The 22,001-nt window shown below is 49.9% G+C and overlaps 1 protein-coding gene across 1 annotated transcript in view; it reads right to left on the bottom strand.

Annotated features, from left to right (window-relative positions):
- DCST1 (DC-STAMP domain containing 1) overlaps positions 1-22,001 on the bottom strand; it is a 30,111-nt gene that overhangs the window by 4,364 nt on the left and 3,746 nt on the right. Inside the window, exons 4-15 of the mRNA XM_075581477.1 lie at positions 19,113-19,241; positions 18,513-18,652; positions 17,150-17,342; positions 16,036-16,179; positions 15,665-15,786; positions 15,095-15,252; positions 14,144-14,243; positions 11,716-11,811; positions 11,473-11,599; positions 10,142-10,258; positions 8,027-8,169; positions 7,501-7,614 (exon numbers count right to left, since the gene is read on the bottom strand). Of these exons, the coding sequence (XP_075437592.1) occupies positions 7,501-7,614; positions 8,027-8,169; positions 10,142-10,258; positions 11,473-11,599; positions 11,716-11,811; positions 14,144-14,243; positions 15,095-15,252; positions 15,665-15,786; positions 16,036-16,179; positions 17,150-17,342; positions 18,513-18,652; positions 19,113-19,241 (1,583 nt within the window). The remainder of the gene's footprint in view (positions 1-7,500; positions 7,615-8,026; positions 8,170-10,141; positions 10,259-11,472; positions 11,600-11,715; positions 11,812-14,143; positions 14,244-15,094; positions 15,253-15,664; positions 15,787-16,035; positions 16,180-17,149; positions 17,343-18,512; positions 18,653-19,112; positions 19,242-22,001) is intronic.

Genomic DNA, 22,001 nt, shown 5'->3' with positions numbered 1-22,001 from the left:
AGTATAGCGCTGTGTACAGTGTGAGCCTTATAGTATAGCGCTGTGTACAGTGTGAGCCTTATAGTATAGCGCTGTGTACAGTGTGAGCCTCATAGTGCAGCGCTGTGTACAGAGTTAGCCTTATAGTACAGCGCCGTGTAAAGTGTGAGCCTTATAAGGTGACAGTTAGGGGTGTGCTGTGAAGATGACGGTTAGGGGTGTTCTGTGAAGGTGACGGGTGTTCAGTGAAGGTGACAGTTAGGGGTGTGCTGTGAAGGTGACAGTTAGGGGTGTTCTGTGAAGGTGACGGTTAGGGGTGTTCTGTGAAGGTGACGGTTAGGGGTGTTCTGTGAAGGTGACGGTTAGGGGGGTGTGCTGTGAAGGTGACGGTTAGGGGTGTTCTGTGAAGGTGACGGTTAGGGGTGTGCTGTGAAGGTGACGGTTAGGGGGGTGTGCTGTGAAGGTGACGGTTAGGGGTGTTCTGTGAAGGTGACGGTTAGGGGTGTGCTGTGAAGGTGATGGTTAGGGGTGTTCTGTGACGGTTAGGGGTGTGTGCTGTGAAGGTGATGGTTAGGGGTGTGCTGTGAAGGTGACGGTTAGGGCTGTTCTGTGAAGGTGACGGTTAGGGGTGTTCTGTGAAGGTGACGGTTAGGGTTGTGTGCTGTGAAGGTGACGGTTAGGGGTGTTCTGTGAAGGTGACAGTTAGGGGTGTTCTGTGAAGGTGACGGTTAGGGGTGTTCTGTGAAGGTGACGGATAGGGCTGTTCTGTGAAGGTGACGGTTAGGGGTGTTCTGGGAAGGTGACGGGTGTTCTGTGAAAGTAACAGTTAGGGGTGTGTGCTGTGAAGGTGACGGTTAGGGGTGTTCTGTGAAGGTGACAGTTAAGGGTGTTGTGTAAAGGTGACGGTTAGGGGTGTTCTGTGAAGGTGACGGTTAGGGGTGGGCTGTGAAGGTGACGGTTAGGGGTGTTCTGTGAAGGTGACGGTTAGGGGTGTGTGCTGTGAAGGTGACGGTTAGGGGTGTGTGCTTTGAAGGTGACGGTTAGGGGTGATCTGTGAAGGTGACTGTTAGGGGTGTGTGCTGTGAAGGTGACGGTTAGGGGTGTGTGCTGTGAAGGTGACGGTTAGGGGTGTGTGCTGTGAAGGTAACGGTTAGGGGTGTTCTGTGAAGGTGACGGTTAGGGGTGTGTGCTGTGAAGGTGACAGTTAGGGGTGTGCGCTGTGAAGGTGATGGTTAGGGGTGTTCTGTGAAGGTGACGGTTAGGGGTGTGTGCTGTGAAGGTAACGGTTAGGGGTGTTCTGTGAAGGTGACGGTTAGGGGTGTTCTGTGAAGGTGACGGTTAGGGGTGTGTGCTGTGAAGGTGACGATTAGGGGTGTGTGCTGTGAAGGTGACGGTTAGGGGTGTGTGCTGTGAAGGTAACGGTTAGGGGTGTTCTGTGAAGGTGACGGTTAGGGGTGTGTGCTGTGAAGGTGACAGTTAGGGGTGTGCGCTGTGAAGGTGATGGTTAGGGGTGTTCTGTGAAGGTGACGGTTAGGGGTGTGTGCTGTGAAGGTGACGGTTAGGGGTGTTCTGTGAAGGTGACGGTTAGGGGTGTGCGCTGTGAAGGTGACGGTTAGGGGTGTGCGCTGTGAAGGTGATGGTTAGGGGTGTTCTGTGAAGGTGACGGTTAGGTGTGTGTGCTGTGAAGGTTACGGTTAGGGGTGTTCTGTGAAGGTGACGGTTAGGGGTGTGCGCTGTGAAGGTGATGGTTAGGGGTGTTCTGTGAAGGTGACGGTTAGGGGTGTGTGCTGTGAAGGTGACGTTTAGGGCTGTTCTGTGAAGGTGACGGTTAGGGGTGTTCTGTGAAGGTGACGGGTGTTCTGTGAAAGTAACAGTTAGGGGTGTTCTGTGAAGGTGACGGTTAGGGGTGTGCTGTGAAGGTGACGGTTAGGGGTGTTCTGTGAAGGTGACAGTTAAGGGTGTTCTGTAAAGGTGACGGTTAGGGGTGTTCTGTGAAGGTGACGGTTAGGGGTAGGCTGTGAAGGTGACGGTTAGGGGTGTTCTGTGAAGGTGACGGTTAGGGGTGTTCTGTGAAGGTGACGGTTAGGGGTGTGTGCTGTGAAGGTGACGGTTAGGGGTGTGTGCTGTGAAGGTGACGGTTAGGGGTGTGTGCTGTGAAGGTGACGGTTAGGGGTGTTCTGTGAAGGTGACTGTTAGGGGTGTGTGCTGTGAAGGTGACGGTTAGGGGTGTGTGCTGTGAAGGTGACGGTTAGGGCTGTTCTGTGAAGGTGACGGTTAGGGGTGTTCTGTGAAGGTGACGGTTAGGGGTGTGTGCTGTGAAGGTGACGGTTAGGGGTGTTCTGTGAAGGTGACGGTTAGGGGTGTTCTGTGAAGGTAACGGTTAGGGGTGTGCTGTGAAGGTGACGTTTAGGGGTGTTCTGTGAAGGTAACGGTTAGGGGTGTGTGCTGTGAAGGTGACGGTTAGGGGTGTGTGCTGTGAAGGTGACGGTTAGGGGTGTTCTGTGAAGGTGACGGTTAGGGGTGTTCTGTGACGGTTAGGGGTGTGTGCTGTGAAGGTGACGGTTAGGGGTGTTCTGTGAAGGTGACGGTTAGGGGTGTGTGCTGTGAAGGTGACGGTTAGGGGTGTTCTGTGAAGGTGACGGTTAGGGGTGTTCTGTGAAAGTGACAGTTAGGGGTGTGTGCTGTGAAGGTGACGGTTAGGGGTGTTCTGTGAAGGTGACGGTTAGGGGTGTGTGCTGTGAAGGTGACGGTTAGGGGTGGGCTGTGAAGGTGACGGTTAGGGGTGTGTGCTGTGAAGGTGACGGTTAGGGGTGTTCTGTGACGGTTAGGGGTGTGTGCTGTGAAGGTGACGGTTAGGGGTGTTCTGTGACGGTGACGGTTAGGGGTGTTCTGTGAAGGTGACGGTTAGGGGTGTGTGCTGTGAAGGTGACGGTTAGGGGTGTTCTGTGACGGTTAGGGGTGTGTGCTGTGAAGGTGACGGTTAGGGGTGTTCTGTGACGGTGACGGTTAGGGGTGTTCTGTGAAGGTGACGGTTAGGGGTGTGTGCTGTGAAGGTGACGGTTAGGGGTGTTCTGTGACGGTTAGGGGTGTGTGCTGTGAAGGTGACGGTTAGGGGTGTTCTGTGAAGGTGATGGTTAGGGGTGTTCTGTGAAGGTGACGGATAGGGCTGTTCTGTGAAGGTGACGGTTAAGGGTGTTCTGTGAAGGTGATGGTTAGGGGTGTTCTGTGAAGGTGACAGTTAAGGGTGTTCTGTGAAGGTGATGGTTAGGGGTGTTCTGTGAAGGTGACAGTTAAGGGTGTTCTGTGAAGGTGACGGTTAGGGGTGTTCTGTGAAGGTGACGGTTAGGGGTGTTCTGTGAAGGTGACGGTTAGGGGTGTGTGCTGTGAAGGTGACGGTTAGGGGTGTGTGCTGTGAAGGTGACGGTTGGGGGTGTGTGCTGTGAAGGTGACGGTTAGGGGTGTGTGCTGTGAAGGTGACGGTTAGGGGTGTTCTGTGAAGGTGACTGTTAGGGGTGTGTGCTGTGAAGGTGACGGTTAGGTGTGTTCTGTGACGGTTAGGGGTGTGTGCTGTGAAGGTGACGGTTAGGGGTGTGTGCTGTGAAGGTAACGGTTAGGGGTGTTCTGTGAAGGTGACGGTTAGGGGTGTTCTGTGAAGGTGACTGTTAGGGGTGTGTGCTGTGAAGGTGACAGTTAGGGGTGTGCGCTGTGAAGGTGACGGTTAGGGGTGTTCTGTGAAGGTGACGGTTAGGGGTGTGTGCTGTGAAGGTAACGGTTAGGGGTGTTCTGTGAAGGTGACGGTTAGGGGTGTTCTGTGAAGGTGACGGTTAGGGGTGTGTGCTGTGAAGGTGACGGTTAGGGGTGTGTGCTGTGAAGGTGACGGTTAGGGGTGTGTGCTGTGAAGGTGATGGTTAGGGGTGTTCTGTGAAGGTGACGGTTAGGGGTGTTCTGTGAAGGTGACGGTTAGGGGTGTGTGCTGTGAAGGTGACAGTTAGGGGTGTGCGCTGTGAAGGTGATGGTTAGGGGTGTTCTGTGAAGGTGACGGTTAGGGGTGTGTGCTGTGAAGGTTACGGTTAGGGGTGTTCTGTGAAGGTGACTGTTAGGGGTGTGTGCTGTGAAGGTGACGGTTAGGGCTGTTCTGTGAAGGTGACGGTTAGGGGTGTTCTGTGAAGGTGACGGGTGTTCTGTGAAAGTAACAGTTAGGGGTGTTCTGTGAAGGTGACGGTTAGGGGTGTTCTGTGAAGGTAACGGTTAGGGGTGTGCTGTGAAGGTGACGTTTAGGGGTGTTCTGTGAAGGTAACGGTTAGGGGTGTGTGCTGTGAAGGTGACGGTTAGGGGTGTGTGCTGTGAAGGTGACGGTTAGGGGTGTTCTGTGAAGGTGACGGTTAGGGGTGTTCTGTGACGGTTAGGGGTGTGTGCTGTGAAGGTGACAGTTAGGGGTGTTCTGTGAAGGTGACGGTTAGGGGTGTGTGCTGTGAAGGTGACGGTTAGGGGTGTTCTGTGAAGGTGACGGTTAGGGGTGTTCTGTGAAAGTGACAGTTAGGGGTGTGTGCTGTGAAGGTGACGGTTAGGGGTGTTCTGTGAAGGTGACGGTTAGGGGTGTGTGCTGTGAAGGTGATGGTTAGGGGTGGGCTGTGAAGGTGACGGTTAGGGGTGTGTGCTGTGAAGGTGACGGTTAGGGGTGTTCTGTGACGGTTAGGGGTGTGTGCTGTGAAGGTGACGGTTAGGGGTGTTCTGTGATGGTGACGGTTAGGGGTGTTCTGTGAAGGTGACGGTTAGGGGTGTGTGCTGTGAAGGTGACGGTTAGGGGTGTTCTGTGACGGTTAGGGGTGTGTGCTGTGAAGGTGACGGTTAGGGGTGTTCTGTGAAGGTGATGGTTAGGGGTGTTCTGTGAAGGTGACGGATAGGGCTGTTCTGTGAAGGTGACGGTTAAGGGTGTTCTGTGAAGGTGACGGTTAGGGGTGTTCTGTGAAGGTGACAGTTAAGGGTGTTCTGTGAAGGTGACGGTTAGGGGTGTTCTGTGAAGGTGACGGTTAGGGGTGTTCTGTGACGGTTAGGGGTGTGTGCTGTGAAGGTGACGGTTAGGGGTGTTCTGTGAAGGTGACGGTTAGGGGTGTGTGCTGTGAAGGTGACGGTTAGGGGTGTTCTGTGAAGGTGACGGTTAGGGGTGTTCTGTGAAAGTGACAGTTAGGGGTGTGTGCTGTGAAGGTGACGGTTAGGGGTGTTCTGTGAAGGTGACGGTTAGGGGTGTGTGCTGTGAAGGTGATGGTTAGGGGTGGGCTGTGAAGGTGACGGTTAGGGGTGTGTGCTGTGAAGGTGACGGTTAGGGGTGTTCTGTGACGGTTAGGGGTGTGTGCTGTGAAGGTGACGGTTAGGGGTGTTCTGTGATGGTGACGGTTAGGGGTGTTCTGTGAAGGTGACGGTTAGGGGTGTGTGCTGTGAAGGTGACGGTTAGGGGTGTTCTGTGACGGTTAGGGGTGTGTGCTGTGAAGGTGACGGTTAGGGGTGTTCTGTGAAGGTGATGGTTAGGGGTGTTCTGTGAAGGTGACGGATAGGGCTGTTCTGTGAAGGTGACGGTTAAGGGTGTTCTGTGAAGGTGACGGTTAGGGGTGTTCTGTGAAGGTGACAGTTAAGGGTGTTCTGTGAAGGTGATGGTTAGGGGTGTTCTGTGAAGGTGACAGTTAAGGGTGTTCTGTGAAGGTGACGATTAGGGGTGTTCTGTGAAGGTGACGGTTAGGGGTGTTCTGTGAAGGTGACGGTTAGGGGTGTGTGCTGTGAAGGTGACGGTTAGGGGTGTGTGCTGTGAAGGTGACGGTTGGGGGGGTGTGCTGTGAAGGTGACGGTTAGGGGTGTGTGCTGTGAAGGTGACGGTTAGGGGTGTTCTGTGAAGGTGACTGTTAGGGGTGTGTGCTGTGAAGGTGACGGTTAGGGGTGTTCTGTGACGGTTAGGGGTGTGTGCTGTGAAGGTGACGGTTAGGGGTGTGTGCTGTGAAGGTGACGGTTACGGTTGTGTGCTGTGAAGGTAACGGTTAGGGGTGTTCTGTGAAGGTGACGGTTAGGGGTGTTCTGTGAAGGTGACTGTTAGGGGTGTGTGCTGTGAAGGTGACAGTTAGGGGTGTGCGCTGTGAAGGTGACGGTTAGGGGTGTTCTGTGAAGGTGACGGTTAGGGGTGTGTGCTGTGAAGGTAACGGTTAGGGGTGTTCTGTGAAGGTGACGGTTAGGGGTGTTCTGTGAAGGTGACGGTTAGGGGTGTGTGCTGTGAAGGTGACGGTTAGGGGTGTGTGCTGTGAAGGTGACGGTTAGGGGTGTGTGCTTTGAAGGTGATGGTTAGGGGTGTTCTGTGAAGGTGACGGTTAGGGGTGTTCTGTGAAGGTGACGGTTAGGGGTGTGTGCTGTGAAGGTGACAGTTAGGGGTGTGCGCTGTGAAGGTGATGGTTAGGGGTGTTCTGTGAAGGTGACGGTTAGGGGTGTGTGCTGTGAAGGTTACGGTTAGGGGTGTTCTGTGAAGGTGACTGTTAGGGGTGTGTGCTGTGAAGGTGACGGTTAGGGCTGTTCTGTGAAGGTGACGGTTAGGGGTGTTCTGTGAAGGTGACGGGTGTTCTGTGAAAGTAACAGTTAGGGGTGTTCTGTGAAGGTGACGGTTAGGGGTGTGCTGTGAAGGTGACGGTTAGGGGTGTTCTGTGAAGGTGACAGTTAAGGGTGTTCTGTAAAGGTGACGGTTAGGGGTGTTCTGTGAAGGTGACGGTTAGGGGTGGGCTGTGAAGGTGACGGTTAGGGGTGTTCTGTGAAGGTGACGGTTAGGGGTGTTCTGTGAAGGTGACGGTTAGGGGTGTGTGCTGTGAAGGTGACGGTTAGGGGTGTGTGCTGTGAAGGTGACGGTTAGGGGTGTGTGCTGTGAAGGTGACGGTTAGGGCTGTTCTGTGAAGGTGACGGTTAGGGGTGTTCTGTGAAGGTGACGGTTAGGGGTGTGTGCTGTGAAGGTGACAGTTAGGGGTGTTCTGTGAAGGTGACGGTTAGGGGTGTTCTGTGAAGGTAACGGTTAGGGGTGTGCTGTGAAGGTGACGCTTAGGGGTGTTCTGTGAAGGTAACGGTTAGGGGTGTGTGCTGTGAAGGTGACGGTTAGGGGTGGGCTGTGAAGGTGACGGTTAGGGGTGTGTGCTGTGACGGTGACGGTTAGGGGTGTGTGCTGTGAAGGTGACGGTTAGGGGTGTTCTGAGTTTCTAAAGTGTTTTCTAGGAAATAATGACTTATTGATACTGGATCATTGGATTGAATAATATAACTAGTGCTATAATGGGATCGCCTATATGGACACCATACACCATGGTACTATTCGCCTCTTGCAATTCACTCATATGGGATCAATGGGCTGAGAAACATGAATCCACCAAGAGCAAATCAGGAACCAAAAAGAGATGGCAAGCTCTTCAGGCGAGGGGTACATGTGCCATTAAAGCACGCAGGATGGATGTGGAGGAAGTGGTCGGTGGGAGCCGCTCCGCGTGGCAGGACGGGCTCACTTACCATTAACCTGTTAGCCCGAGCCTTGCGCATGATCATCTTGCGTTTGATGTCCACGTACGCCGCCCTCTTCCGGAGGTACTGGTTGTAAAGGAACAGAACGCGACGCTTCTCTCTCTATGGGAACAAGGCGAGCCCCGTGGGGAGCAGCGAGAGAGGGGGACGGAGATTTAAAAGGCGCCCGGCCCCCAGGTATTAAACGTCCCATACCCAGTGGTCGAGGTGGCTTATAAAAAAGTAGTGGCACTTATACTCCCTAGCACAAGGGCGGGCAGCTCCCTTCATCAAACCAGGTCAGGTTTTCAGGATAGCTCTGCTTCAGCGCAGGTGGTGCAGTCTTTGACTGAGCCACTGATTGAGCCACCTGTGCTGCAGCAGGAATATCCTGAAAACCTGACCTGTTCGTGGCCCTTGAGGACTGGAGTTGCCCCGCCCTTGCCCTAATACCACCCCACTTTGACCACTACCAATTGCGTTATGAGCTGCTGCCCGGGCGTCTGTGGCGAGATCATGTGACACGGGCTCTTACCTTTGGGAAGAAGTACGCAGCTATAGCCCTGCGCAGCCGATACATATACACCTGCACGACGCTCAACACTATGTATCCCGCCATGGGCAGGCAGGTCAACACGTAATCTTGCAGCGACATACGGACGGGATCCGGGAGGCAAACTAAGGGAGAGACAGAGCCAGCGCTCAGCAAATCTCAGCGCTCCCTGGAGCAACGAATTGTAAGCTCTGCGGGGCAGGACGTTCTGATTCCGGAGTGTACAGAAACAGAGAGACACAATGTTTCCACTGATCTCCCCATGGAATGTGGATGGAACATTCTAAAGAGCGACTTTCCATGTATGCAAACTGTGTTAGCCAATCAGAGCAGCTTATCTCCGAATAAAAGCAGAGAGAGAGCGACTTAGAGGAGCGTTTTGATTGGCTGGTTTGAAATTCTGATTTTTTTTTTAATGCAAATAAGAATCCCGCGGTGTGAGCCCATTCACATGTATCAGACAGGTCTGCAACCCTGCCCTTCCCAGTTATCTCTTAGCACACAGTGCTTCCACTGCAGCCAGGGATTCTGGGTAATGACATGCAAATCAGCACTTTTTTAACATGGGACCCTATAAGCTTCTGCCTGCTGCATTACACAGGTTGGGTTAAAGAAGTGCAGAGCCAGTAACCTACTCACAGACAGCCCTTTCTACCTTTCGGGCCCCATGCTGTGTGAGACTGGTTATACCGGCTTTACAATGTGAAGCTGGGATACGTTTCAACCACGCATGGCATTTTTTTATGAAGTGGGAGAACTGTTACCCAATGAGCAGCTCAACTGCAGCCTTTCCCAGAACCCTCGGGCTCCCCCCTAATGCAGTGTTAGCCAGTGGGAGGAGTACTGTGCATACATGGGAGTGTACATACTGTACATACATGGGAGTGTACATACATGGGAGTGTACTGTACATACAAGGGGTGTACATACTGTACATACATGGGAGTGTACTTACTGTACATACATGGGAGTGTACATACTGTACTTGCTGTATACACATGGGGTGTACTTACTGTACATACATGGGAGTGTACTTACTGTACATACATGGGAGTGTACTTACTGTACATACATGGGTGTGTACTAACTGTTACATACATGGGGGTGTGCATAGTGTACTTTATACATGGGGAGTACATACTGTACTTACTGTACATACATGGGAGTGTATATACTGTACTTGCTGTATATACATTGGTGTGTACTAACGACATACATGGGGGTGTACATACTGTACTTACTCTATATACATGGGGAGTACATACTGTACTTACTGTATATACATGGGAGTGTACTTACTGTACATACATGGGGGAGTAAATACTGTACATACATGGGAGTGTATATACTGTACTTACTGTATATACATGAGTGTGTACTAACTGTACATACATGGGGGTGTACATACTGCACATACATGGGAGTGTATATACTGTACTTACTGTATATACTGTACATACATGGGTGTGTACTAACTGTACATACATGGGGGAGTACATACTGTACATACATGGGAGTGTATATACTGTACATACATGGGAGTGTACTTACTGTACATACATGGGGGAGTACATAGTGTACATACATGGGAGTGTATATACTGTACTTACTGTATATACATGGGTGTGTACTAACTGTACATACCTGGGGTGTACATACTGTACTTACTCTAAATACATGGGGAGTGCATACTGTACTTACTGTAGATACATGGCAGTGTACTTACTGTACATACATGGGAGAGTACATACTGTTCTTACTGTACATACATGTGGTGTACATACTGTACATACATGGGAGTGTACATACATGAAAGAGTACATACTGTTCTAATTGTACATACATGGGGAGTACATACTGTACTTGCTGTACATACATGGGGTGTACATACTGTACTTGCTGTACATACATGGGAGTGTACATGCATGGGAGTGTACATGCATGGGAGTGTACATGCATGGGAGTGTACATGGGAGTGTACATACATGGGTGCATGGGAGTGTACATACATGGGAGTGTACATGCATGGGTGCATGGGAGTGTACATACATGGGTGCATGGGAGTGTACATACATGGGTACATGGGAGTGTACATACTGGTGTTGTTGCTTGGCAGGATCATGTTGGAGCTCGTATTGAGAGCACCGATGGTGCTGCGAAGAATCCTGGCCAAAAGGGTGTTACCGCCAACCAGAATATTCAGCTTGTGCCGACCTAGAGCGAGAATGCGAGGTCTGGAGAGACGTACCGGTCCCTCCCGGCAGTAACCGGGGCTCGGAGAAGCACACGGTGTAACGTCTTCGTGTAATGAGCACGCAGCGCTACACATCTGTATACATTATTTAAGCCATAAGTACAGAAGGGGAGAAAGGCTTTCTAACAAAGCCCATCATTTACACATGGGAAGTGCAACGCCAAGTATGTCAATTAAAAGTAGTGGTGCTGTTCCCTATTCCCATCACTAGTCCCGTCACTAGTCCCGTCACTATTCCCGTCACTAGTCCCGTCACTAGTCCCGTCACTAGTCCCATCACTAGTCCCGTTACTATTCCCGTCACTAGTCCCGTCACTAGTCCCGTCACTAGTCCCGTCACTAGTCCCGTCACTAGTCCCGTCACTAGTCCCGTCACTAGTCCCGTCACTAGTCCCGTCACTATTCCCGTCACTAGTCCCGTCACTAGTCCCGTCACTAGTCCCGTCACTAGTCCCGTCACTATTCCCGTCACTAGTCCCGTCACTAGTCCCGTCACTAGTCCCATCACTAGTCCCGTCACTAGTCCCGTCACTAGTCCCGTCACTAGTCCCGTCACTAGTCCCGTCACTAGTCCCGTCACTAGTCCCGTCACTAGTCCCGTCACTAGTCCCGTCACTAGTCCCGTCACTATTCCCGTCACTAGTCCCGTCACTAGTCCCGTCACTAGTCCCGTCACTAGTCCCGTCACTAGTCCCGTCACTAGTCCCGTCACTAGTCCCGTCACTAGTCCCGTCACTATTCCCGTCACTATTCCCGTCACTAGTCCCGTCACTATTCCCGTCACTATTCCCGTCACTAGTCCCGTCACTATTCCCGTCACTAGTCCCGTCACTAGTCCCATCACTATTCCCGTCACTATTCCCGTCACTAGTCCCGTCACTAGTCCCGTCACTAGTCCCGTCACTAGTCCCGTCACTAGTCCCGTCACTATTCTCATCACGCTAAAGTAACATGTTTTGGAAATGGTAAAAACCCCACATCTATTCCCATTTGAACATTTTTTGGAAGTCTGTTTGTGAACATAAGTAGCAAAATTCCATCCTGGGGGTCCTGTGTATGGTGCCTTCCCCAGCCCCCTCCCCAACCTGCTCCCCTCTCCTACCCCCTCCCCAACCTCCTCCCCTCTCCCCAACCCGCTCCACTCCTCCCCGCTCCCCCTCCTCCCGCTACTCACTGGAGAACACATAGGAGATGTAGGCATGCTTGCGGACAATCTGGAACATGTGGTAGAGGATCAGATCGATGATGATGACCACAATCAGTGCGGTGAGGATGGGTATACACTGGAGCAGCTGCAGCATCTGGGTACGGGGGAGATGACAAACGGTAATGCAGGAGAGGACCACGTGCTTCATTCCCTCCACTGCCCAGTGCTACATCCCATCACGTTCCAGCAGCCAGAGGCGCGGCTACTCACCACGGGCTTGATCTCAGGCCCCTGGATGCGCAGTTTGAAGGGGAACACGAAGTTGATGTATTCCCCCTTCCGCAGCGGCAGTAAGTGACTCTTTTTCTGTGGGAAAAATGAGAAGTTGTGGATAGTTACCGGGCAGCTTCCCTTGTGTTCCTTATAGAGAATATAATAGTGTACAGAGCTTTCCGAACCTCACAGGTCTCTTCTTCACATGTACAGAGCTTTCCTAACCTCACAGGTCTCTTCTTCACATGTACAGAGCTTTCCTAACCTCACAGGTCTCTTCTTCACATGTACAGAGCTTTCCCAACCTCACAGGTCTCTTCTTCACATGTACAGAGCTTTCCCAACCTCACAGGTCTCTTCTTCATATGTACAGATCTTTCCACACCTCACAGGTCTCTTCTTCATGTGTTCAGAGCTTTCCAAACCTCACAGGTCTCTTCTTCACATGTACAGAGCTTTCCTAACCTCACAGGTCTCTCCTTCACATGTACAGAGCTTTCCTAACCTCATAGGTCTCTTCTTTACATGTACAGAACTTTCCAAACCTCACAGGTCTCTTCTTCACATGTACAGAACTTTCCTACCCTTACAGGTCTCTTCTTCACATGTACAGAGCTTTCCCAACCTCACAGGTCTCTTCTTTGTATTGTATTGTATGTCTTTATTTATATAGCGCCATAAATGTACATAGCGCTTCACAGTAGTAATACATGTCATATAAATAACAGATAATATAAATAACAGGTCATGGGAATAAGTGCTTCAGACATACTGTAAAAGTAACATTAAGGAAGGAGTCCCTGCTCCGAGGAGCTTACAATCTAATTGGTAGGTAGGGAGAACGTACAGAGACAGTAGGAGGGAATACTAGTAAGTCCGTCTGCAGGGGGCCAAGCTTTGTGTCATGTGTCCATGATTATCCAGTGCTACTCATATGCTTCTTTAAGCAGATGTGTCTTAAGGTGGGTCTTAAAGGTGGATAGCGAGGGGGGTAGTCGGGTATTGAGGGGAAGGGCATTCCAGAGGTGTGGGGCAGAAAGTGAGAAAGGTTTAAGGCGGGAGAGAGCTTTAGATACAAAGGGGGTAGAAAGAAGACATCCTTGAGAAGAACGCAAGAGTCGTGATGGTGCATAGCGAGAAATTAGGGCTGAGATGTAAGGAGGGGCAGAAGAATGTAAAGCTTTAAACGTGAGGAGGAGAATTGAGTGTGAGATACGTGATTTAATCGGAAGCCAGGAGAGGGATTTCAGCAGGGGAGACGCGGAGACAGATTTAGGAAAGAGTAGAGTGATTCTGGCAGCAGCGTTTAGGATAGATTGTAGGGGAGACAGGTGAGAGGCAGGAAGGCCGGACAGCAGGAGGTTACAGTAATCGAGACGGGAGAGAATGAGGGTCTGAGTCAGAGTTTTAGCAGTCGAGTAACAGAGGAACGGGCGTATCTTTGTGATATTGCGGAGGAAAAAGCGACAAGTTTTAGAAACGTTTTGAATATGAGAGAATGAGAGGAATCAAGTGTGACCCCTAGGCAGCGTGCTTGGGCTACTGGGTGAATGATCGTATTTCCAACAGTAATGTGGAAGGAGGTAGTAGGGCCAGGTTTGGGAGGAAGTATAAAGAGCTCTGTTTTTGCCATGTTGAGTTTAAGTCGGCGGAGGGCCATCCAGGATGATATAGCAGAGAGACATTCAGAAACTTTGGCCTGTATAGCAGGTGTAAGGTCAGGGGTTGAAAGGTAAATTTGTGTGTCGTCAGCATAGAGGTGATATTTAAACCCAAAAGATGTGATTAGGTCACCTAGAAAGAGTGTGTAGAGAGAAAAGAGAAGGGGTCCCAGGACAGAGCATGTACAGAGCTTTCCCAACCTCACAGGTATCTTCTTCACATATACAGAGCTTTCCTAACCTCACGGGTCTCTTCTTCACATGTACAGAGCTTCCCATACCTCACAGGTCTCTTCTTCACATGTACAGAGCTTTCCAAACCTCACAGGTCTCTTCTTCACATATACAGAGCTTTCCTAACCTCACGGGTCTCTTCTTCACATGTACAGAGCTTCCCAAACCTCACAGGTCTCTTCTTCACATGTACAGAGCTTTCCAAACCTCACAGGTCTCTTCTTCACATATACAGAGCTTTCCTAACCTCACAGGTCTCTTCACATGTATAGAGCTTTCCTAACCTCACAGGTCTCTTCTTCACATGTACAGAGCTTCCCAAACCTCACAGGTCTCTTCTTCACGTGTACAGAGCTTCCCAAACCTCACAGGTCTCTTAATAATGTGTTTACAGTAGAGAGAAAAAGAAAAAAAAGGGAAAATGCAGACACTAACAAACCCGAATCCTTGGAACGCTTGCTATTAATAATCTCGTTCACCATAAACAAGAAGAGGGGAAATGACACGCCGCGGGTTTTCGGAGAACTCACCCGCTTCTTCCTGCGAGCGTCGATCTGCTTGAAGTACGTGGTGACATACACGTTATCGAAGCGGATGTTGGTGTTGTACTTGTTGCAATAATTATAAGCCCTGCTCAGGGAGAGACACAATGTAAATCCCCCAGCCCGGACCCCCCATTACAGGGGACCCAGAGTCGCCCGGACCCCCATTACAGGAGACCCAGAATCGCCCGGACCCCCATTACAGGGGACCCAGAATCGCCCGCACCCCGATTATAGGGGACCCAGAATCGCCCGCACCTCCATTATAGGGGACCCAGAATCGCCCGCACCCCCATTATAGGGGACCCAGAATCGCCCGCAACCCCATTATAGGGGACCCAGAATCGCCCGCACCCCCATTATAGGGTACCCAGAATCGCCCAGACCCCCATTATAGGGACCCAGAATCGCCCAGACCCCCATTACAGGGGACCCAGAATCGCCCGCACCCCCATTATAGGGGACCCAGAATCGCCCGGACCCCCATTACAGGGGACCCAGAATCGCCCCGGACCCCCATTACAGGGGACCCAGAGTCGCCCGGACCCCCATTACAGGGGACCCAGAGTCGCCCGGACCCCCATTACAGGAGACCCAGAATCGCCCGGACCCCTTATGGGAGAAACTCAACATACTAGAGTCGCGATTAGCCTGGATAAACTAATCAAGACTACTAGAATTGCACAAGTTTCAGAACCTGCCGATAAGTGGCTTATCGCCGGTCACCCGGCGATTTTTTTTTAACGGCTGAAAAATTTGTAGATTCATGATTTTATCGCCCAATTATCGAGGCTTACTGAAGAGCAGTAGGCATTTTGGCCGATAAGTGCTTGATAAGTGGCTTATCGAGGCTTATAGCATAGGCCCCTTAGTGTTATGGGGGCCTGCACTATTATTACAGAAGAAACTGATTTAAAGGGGGTCATGATTGATACTCACGAGATGAAGAGATACACAAAAGTGCAGGAGAGGATGACTTTGATAAAAGAGACGACCTTCATCATTATCACCTTCCGCTTGCTAATATTCTCCAAGACCTCCTCTGTGATTAGGAGCTCGGAGATATTCATCCCCACAAACATCTCCTGATCGTCTCTCTGCGCTCGGGGGGACGGTGAAGAGGCGAAGGTGAGGATGCAGAGAGAGAGAGAGAGAAGAGGGTGAGACGAGTACGTGGGGGGTCATCGTTATTAGCGAGAAAGAGAGAGCTGATATAGGGGAAAGGGCGAAAATAAAACACGGGAGCGGAAGAGAAAGGGCAGGAGAAATGGCGGTACGAGAAAGACGGGAGAGAGAAATGGAAGAGAGGTGTCAAGAAAGAGAGAGTCCCTTGTGTACACTCAAACTTTCACACTTCAGAAAATGATCTCGATGTCTGTAGAACAGCAACATAAAACCCGCACAGGTCCGACACGCAACTGCCGGGGCATTGGTTAGTGCAGCCACAGCATGTGCGGAACCCCCAGAGACAGGACAGGCTCCCACGGAATGAGCGGTGTGGCCACTGACCTTTACAGACATTCCAGTGGAGAAGCCGTTGTCCATATTATTCATGGTTCCATTGACCTTGTCGTAGGTTTGGCCAAAATTGCCTTCCACGGGCAGCTTTTTTTTGCACCAAGGGTTTATCACTAGGACAGAAAAACATCTGCTGATCCTGGTTATCTGTGTGGGGGGTGGGGGGGGGGAACTCCTGTCCTCAAGGACCACCAACAGTCCAGGTATTAGGGATAACCCTGCTTCAGCACAGGTGGCCTAGTCAAAATGACTGAGCCACTGATTGAGCCACCAGTGCAGAAGCAGGGATATTTTGTACACCTGTCCTGTTGGTAGCCTCCCCTGTTTGATGCCAGACCCCGCTATGTTGCTCAGGTACTCACAGTATAGGATGTTGCAGAGAAATTTGAACTTCATGGGCAGGCAGAGGATGTGATTGAACACTGGCAGCCAGAGAACCCTCATACACTCAGCATGCTTCTTATCAAACCAGTCGTGGCACCTGTCAATACCCGTCTCAATGATATCTGTCAGAACAGAGCAAGATTCAGCTACTGTGCAGGGCTTATGCAGGCCGAGTCTACAACCCTTCCTAGTCAAGCTAGAAACGGCTTCCTAGCGCTGGAAAATTTAAGCTCAGTTCAAATAAATAGGACTAAAATCTTCTCAAACGCAGGAAAGCCACTTCCCAAAAAGTGTCCTCCTGCCCCTTACATACAGTAGCCACATTTAGTGGTGTTGCAATAAAAGAAAGCGCTCAACCTTTCCGCACCTATTCTAGCCTTTTAGACAGGGGTATTAGTGTTTCATATTCATGTCGGAGGACAGGAGATGTATAACTCGGGTTCAGCGCTTTCCTTGGGGTTTTATTTCAGGTTTTGCTGGAACTTGTTTTTTTTTTTTTTTTTTAATTTTTACAAAAATTCTGAAAAACAAAAACAAGCAAATAATCCATTTTCTTTGAAAATTTTGAACTTGTTCTCTAATGCTTGCGAGTTTTTTCACTAGGCAACGGAAAAGTCTATTGGAAAAAGTAAACCGCGCATCGGAGAACGAGCGTCTCTCTGGTTTTTGGGACGGATTTAAGCATTTGTTCCTGAAGCTCGATTCAAACCTCCAAGTTTCAGGTTGGCTGGATTTCCGAACCCCGCTAACTTGCCCCTACTTATAACAGGGACCTCTTTGCAGGTGCAGAAGCACGTGAGACACTAACTTGCTCCACGGAAATCCCACGCTGTCATGGCGGCTGAAAGTTGGGGAGGGGGGCTGTGGCCCCCCTGGGTTTATACATGATAATAATGTGTGCATGTATGTTTCTGATTTCTTATGTACAGCTGCCCCACCCAAAAATAGTCCCCGCACATTGTGGTTAGAAAATTCACAGCGCCCGCCATTTTTAAGAACCCCTTGAATATTATTTTAAATCTATATCCCTCCTGAAATAAAATAAAAAATGTAACTTCCGGTGAGGTGAGGACGCTCTGCGCAGTTACTCACACTGACATCGCAGCTTGGTCTTCAGATCCACAATTCTCTGCGTAGACAATGTCTTGTTGTTGGCCTTCACCTCTTCCTTCTGCTCCTTCTCGATCTTCTGGTTATATCCTTCTGTGCTCTTCACCTCGGAGTCCATCTCCTCGAATTCTGACATGATATTTTGTGAATCGGATTTCATCTCCTTTCCTCCTGTCTTTAAATAAATGACTCTAGTATCACTGACTTGTTATTCCAAATACTGCCACCATGTTACTAGTTAAACTGACTAGGTTACTAGGTATACATTACCTATCACATGTTACTAATTCCCCTGACTAGGTTACAAGGTATACATTACCTATCACATGTTACTAGTTACACTGACTAGGTTACAAGGTATACATTACCTATCACATGTTACTAATTCTCCTGACTAGGTTACTAGGTATACATTACCTATCACATGTTACTAGTTACACTGACTAGGTTACTAGGTATAGTTACTTATCAGACAAATGTTACTAGGTATATTTACCTAAAAACTTAGCCATGTACACACCTGCTCTCAGCCATGCCTCCTTGCCACCTCTTCCCCTGCTAATGGTGCTAACCTACAGTATCTACTTTAATACTGACTAACCTTAAAACTCGCCTCACAAATCAGACATCCCAACAGCCTGCACTCATGGCTATTGTCCCACACCCACAGTCACTCCTACCACCCATTGTGACCAAGCACTGCCATCTACAGCACTTATTCCCTCGTCTGTTGTCTCTGTAACTCTCCCATCATGTCACTTAGATCGTAAGCTCTTTGGGGCAGGGATTTCCTTTCCTATTGTCTGATTTTTGCTGCACTTATTGTATTATTATAATTCCCCGTAATGTATTCTTTGTGAAGCGCCGAGTACACCTTTGGCGCCATATAAATAAAGACATACAATACAACCCCTGCTACCCTTATACAGAATACATGTTGTTTCCCAGGGCGGCGCAGAGATTCCAATGCTGCAGTGAAGAACACTCCGCAATGGCAACCACTTCCAGGAGCCAGCTAGCCCCGCAAAAATATATTGCATTCATTTTCAGAAAACTCTGGCCCAGGTTCACAAAACGGTGCTAAGCATTAGCACTCCTATCAATGGGAGTTAAGGCGTGCTAAAGTTTAGCACCTTTTGTGGATTTGAGCCTCTGATGGGTGAGATTAGGAGAAACAAGAGGATTTTGTATTAAATAAGTACGTAAAGTAATAAAAATACATCCATAAAATATTCAAATAAAATAGATGGATAAAAAGTCATACAATAAAATAAATTAGTAGAAAAAAAAAGAAAACAGGAAAGAGAAGAAATTGAGTCTGTGGCCTCAGGGAGAATCTTCTCACCACGAGATCTTCCACGATCTTCTTCAGAGGGTTGGTCATTATTTTCCAGATCAACTGTGTGTGGTTGATCTGCAGTTCCACTGTGCAGCCAATGGACTTCACGATCTGGTCCAGATTATGCTGCAGGTTCATCACTGGGCCTGGCACAGAGAGGAAGCGTGCTTACGGCAAACACATGACATTAGGACATCAATGTTCTTAACCCAATCACAATGCGTTGGTGGTCACACCAAACCTCGTACAAGGGGTTTGCTAAGTACCTTATATCTATGGTGCAGACTTCTTCCCTCGTTACATTTAAAATCCTAAATATAAATTTGATTTAAAAAAAAACTAAATTCCGGACACCGGATCCTAATTTTTTCAGGGATCAGTAATTTACAAAGCTGCATATTGTGAAAAAAGCAATGAAGGGATTTATTTATAAAAATACCTGCCCACTTTAGTTTTTTAGTAGAAAACCTAGTCTTAACCTTTATCAAATACATGGGGAAGATCTTTGTACTAATGTTCAGCTATAGTACAATCCTTCCTACAGTAGGGCATGTATCCCTCCTCCAAGAGTCTAAGGGTCATGTAAGAGAATATTAGGGTACATACCTGTATATATTGTGCCTATGACAAAAATGACCAGGTACGCACGGCCTTCTTTCCCCAAAACATTAGGGGCGATGATCAGCGTAGTGCAACGGAAGTAAGTGGAAAGGCCCCAGCCCAGGGCGAAGGAGCCTGATAGGAGGACATGAGGGAAGCTGAGAGGAGGACTTGAGGGAAGCTGAGAGGAGGACATGAGGGAAGCTGAGAGGAGGACTTGAGGGAAGCTGATAGGAGGACATGAGGGAAGCTGAGAGGAGGACATGAGGGAAGCTGAGAGGAGGACATGAGGGAAGCTGAGAGGAGGACTTGAGGGAAGCTGAGAGGAGGACATGAGGGAAGCTGAGAGGAGGACATGAGGGAAGCTGAGAGGAGGACATGAGGGAAGCTGAGAGGAGGACTTGAGGGAAGCTGAGAGGAGGACATGAGTGAAGCTGACAGGAGGACTTGAGGGAAGCTGAGAGGAGGACATGAGGGAAGCTGAGAGGAGGACACGTGGGGAACCGAGAGGAGGAAACGTGGGGAACCGAGAGGAGGACACGTGGGGAACCGAGAGGAGGACACGTGGGGAACCGAGAGGAGGACACGTGGGGAACCGAGAGGAGGACACGTGGGGAACCGAGAGGAGGACACGTGGGGAACCGAGAGGAGGACACGTGGGGAACCGAGAGGAGGACACGTGGGGAACCGAGAGTAGGACACGTGGGAAACCGAGAGGAGGACACGTGGGGAACCGAGAGGAGGACATGTGGGGAACCGAGAGGAGGAAATGTGGGGAACCGAGAGGAGGACATGTGGGGAATCGAGAGGAGGGCATGAGGGGAACCGAGAGGAGGACATGAGGGGAACCGAGAGGAGGACATGAGGGAAGCTGAGAGAAGGATACGTGGGGAACCGAGAGGAGGACACGTGGGGAACCGAGAGTAGGACACGTGGGGAACCGAGTGGAGGACATGTGGGGAACCGAGAGGAGGACATGTGGGTAACCGAGAGGAGGACATGTGGGGAACCGAGAGGAGGGCATGTGGGGAACCGAGAGGAGGACATGAGGGAAGCTGAGAGGAGGATATGTGGGGAACCGAGAGGAGGACATGTGGGGAACCGAGAGGAGGACATGAGGGAAGCTGAGAGGAGGACATGAGGGAAGCTGAGAGGAGGACATGAGGGAAGCTGAGAGGAGGACATGAGGGAAGCTGAGAGGAGGACATGAGGGAAGCTGAGAGGAGGACATGTGGGGAACCGAGAGGAGGACATGTGGGAAACCGAGACGAGGACATGTGGGGAACTGAGAGGAGGACATGTGGGGAACCGAGAGGAGGACATGTAGGGAACCGAGAGGAGGACATGTGGGGAACCGAGAGGAGGACATGAGGGGAACCGAGAGGAGGACATGAGGGGAACCGAGAGGAGGACATGTGGGGAGCCAAGAGGAGGACATGAGGGGAACCGAGAGGAGGACATGTGGGGAACCGAGAGGAGGACATGTGGGGAACCGAGAGGAGGACATGAGGGGAACCAAGAGGAGGACATATGGGGAACAGAGAGGAGGACATGAAGGAACTGAGAGGAGGATATGAGGGAACCGAGAGGAGGACATGAGGGGAACCAAGAGGAGGACATGACGGGAACCAAGAGGAGGACATGACAAGAGCCGAGAGGAGGACATGAGGGAACTGAGAGGAGGACATGATTGGAGCCGAGAGGAGGACATGAGGGGAGCTTAGAGGACATTACATGATGGGGAACTGAGAGGAGGACATGAAGGGAGGAGGACGTGAGGTAAGCTGAGAGGGGAACATGAGGGGAACCGAGAGGAGGACATTAGGGGAACCGAGAGGAAAAAGAGGGATCAGGACAGAACAAATTGGGATGTACCTGAGTGGTGGGGACTGGACGGAAAAAATACAACAAAGTATGGTTGCTACAAGCAGAAAACCTAATCAATGAAACAGCGTAGTAAGCAAGGGGGGGGAGCCGAACAAACCAACAAAAATGCACCTTCATCAGGGAACCGAGAGGAGGACAGGAGGGGAGGCGAGAGGAGGACACGAAGAGAGCTGAGAGGGGGACATAACAGGAGCCAAGAGGAGGACATGAAGAGAGCTGAGAGAAGGACATGAAGAGAGATGAGAGGAGGACATGAAGGAACCGAGATTAGGACATGACGAGAGCCGAGAGGAACACATGAAGTTACCAAGAGGAGGCAAAAAGAGGGGGAAGGGGAACACCAAATGAATGAGTCCCCTAAAGAATTCACTAACTGCACACCTACATATTATAAAATCTAACTTTTAATAAATTTACTTAAAACATATATTACCAAACGTAATGTACTAAATGTTTTTAAAAAATGAATTAAATATTCAATAACGTGCAACCATGTCAGATGAATGTATGATTGTACAAACCCAAATGTAATATTCCTGGGTTTGACAGGACAGTGGATGCTGCAAGTCAGGGTGTTAACCCCTCTGGAGTATATATGCAGACTGTAGGTAACCGTATCCTACTCAGTGAGCCTTTAACTGGTCACAGACTCAGCAATCCTGCAATGATATATATAGCAGCGAACACCTATGTGTTAAGTGCATATGCTTGAGAAGTGACGCTGATACAAACACAATCAATCCATAATACCCTCAGTATAGTTAGGCTGGAACTCGCAGTGCCATTGACATAGAGTTTCTCAGCAAAGAGGCTCAGATTGTGTATATAACGTATATTGTGTATAGCAGGAAAGCAGACTCACTGCCCAGTGAGCCTTTAACCGGTCACAGACTCAGCAATCCTGCAATGATATATATAGCAGCGAACACCTATGTGTTAAGTGCATATGTTTGAGAAGTGACGCTGATACAAACACAATCAATCCACAATACCCTCAGTATAGTTAGG

The sequence above is a fragment of the Ascaphus truei genome, unplaced genomic scaffold (genome assembly GCF_040206685.1).
Source record: "Ascaphus truei isolate aAscTru1 unplaced genomic scaffold, aAscTru1.hap1 HAP1_SCAFFOLD_1350, whole genome shotgun sequence".
Classification (NCBI taxonomy): Eukaryota; Metazoa; Chordata; class Amphibia; order Anura; family Ascaphidae; genus Ascaphus; species Ascaphus truei.
This window is presented reverse-complemented; position numbering and strand designations above follow the sequence as displayed.